Raw genomic sequence first — 1866 nt, 5'->3', positions numbered from 1 at the left:
GTTCTAAATTTTTGCTATTCACATTGGATATTATTATACTATACAAAAATTTTTGACCTATCAAAAAAAATAAAATAAAAAATAAATCATATAATACAAAAATAATATATTATTATACACATATACATATCTGTATGTTAATCATTTACACATTTATATATATTTGTTTTTATATGTTTTCTTCATAAGTGTTATATATACCTACTTACCTGTATTTTTTTCAATAAATTTATTTACCGTCTTTTTTTCATTGGTTTTTAAATTAGCTTTTATATTTTCCTTTTCTATGAGTTCATCTAAACTCATATCTATCTTATTTTGTATGCTCATTTTGTATATATGTATTTATATATATATGTATATATTTTAATATATCTATGATTTAAAATTTTTTTTATCAAAAAAAAAAAAAAAAAAAAAAAAAAATATTTATTTATATAAAACAAAACTTAGGTAAAATAATATAATTATAGAAATATTCATGCATTAATATAAAAATAGGCACTTTAAAAATATCTACAAATATGCATCTACCTTTTAAATATATTTAAACTACTTGTAATATAATCTATCTATATATATATATACATACATACATACATACAATATAAATGTATATTTGTATAAAATAATTAAAATTTATGTTACAATTTTGTAAGAGTATAATATTTTTTTTATTTTCTTCTTTTTATCTTTAATTACTATATAATATGAATTACAAATAATATAATATTATATATAAAATATGTAAAAATATATATATATATATATTATTATATATTTATATAATAATACATATAAATAACACTTTGAAAAAAATTTGCAACTTTTATATAAAAAAAAATATATATAATGATATAATATATAAGGTATATATAATAAATATATATATATATATTAAATTTTAAATCTTTATATAATATATGAATGAAAAATCATATCCATATAGTAACATCTTTTTACTTTTATCGTTTTTCTTGATTCTCATTCAAAAGGAAAAATAACATAGAAATATTTTCTTTATAAACTAATATATGAATTTATGAAAATACATAAAATAATAAAAATATATATATATTATATAAATTACATATTTATATATATTATACATATATATATATATATATATTCTTATATGTTATATATTTTGTTTTTTATTTTCTTCTACCTCTTGTTTTTTATATTTATATTTTTTTTTTAATAAAACATGTAAAAAAAAAAAAAAAAAAAGATTATATTTTTTTCTCGCATAAAATTTTCTTCAGTTAGGATGTTTTTATGAATAAATATAAAATTTTTTAAAATATATAAACAATTATATTTGTAAATATATAATTAATATATAAATATATTTATTTATATAGTATAATATTTAAATTTTTTTTTTTTTTTATATATATATTATTAAATATATATATTTTTTTTGCACAACATGGGAAAAAAAAAAAAAAGAGTATTATAAAATTATATTACTTTTAATATATATATATATATTTATTTATATATATATATTTAATAAAGGAAGAATATATTATATAAAATATATTTACATATATATTGTACTCTTAAATATATTATAAAAATAATTATTTTATATCATGTCATATCAATATATTATTATTTATTCATATATAATATAATAATATATATAAATATTTTATATAAATATTATATAATATTGTTATATTTAATATATAAAAATAAATGATTTTTAAAAATACGTATTAAGAGATGCGTACATATCGATAATTATATAATATTAAATATTTTTTATGTATGAATATATATATATATATATATATATATATATATTTATATATTTATATATAAAATATATTATAATTGAGAACAATATATTTTTATAAT

At 11.5% G+C, this 1866-nt stretch overlaps 1 protein-coding gene across 1 annotated transcript in view; it reads right to left on the bottom strand.

The window, feature by feature from the left end:
- The window catches only part of PGSY75_0929200 (putative RNA-binding protein), a gene marked incomplete at both ends in the record, with an annotated part of 1653 nt that extends 1323 nt beyond the window's left edge, over nt 1-330 (bottom strand). Inside the window, 2 exons of the mRNA XM_018785697.1 lie at nt 1-57; nt 210-330. The exon at nt 1-57 is cut by the window's left edge and continues 70 nt beyond it. Of these exons, the coding sequence (XP_018642038.1) occupies nt 1-57; nt 210-330 (178 nt within the window). The remainder of the gene's footprint in view (nt 58-209) is intronic.
- Nucleotides 331-1866: the final 1536 nt, after the last annotated feature.

This window comes from Plasmodium gaboni, chromosome 9, assembly GCF_001602025.1.
Source record: "Plasmodium gaboni strain SY75 chromosome 9, whole genome shotgun sequence".
NCBI lineage: Eukaryota > Apicomplexa > Aconoidasida > Haemosporida > Plasmodiidae > Plasmodium > Plasmodium gaboni.
This window is presented reverse-complemented; position numbering and strand designations above follow the sequence as displayed.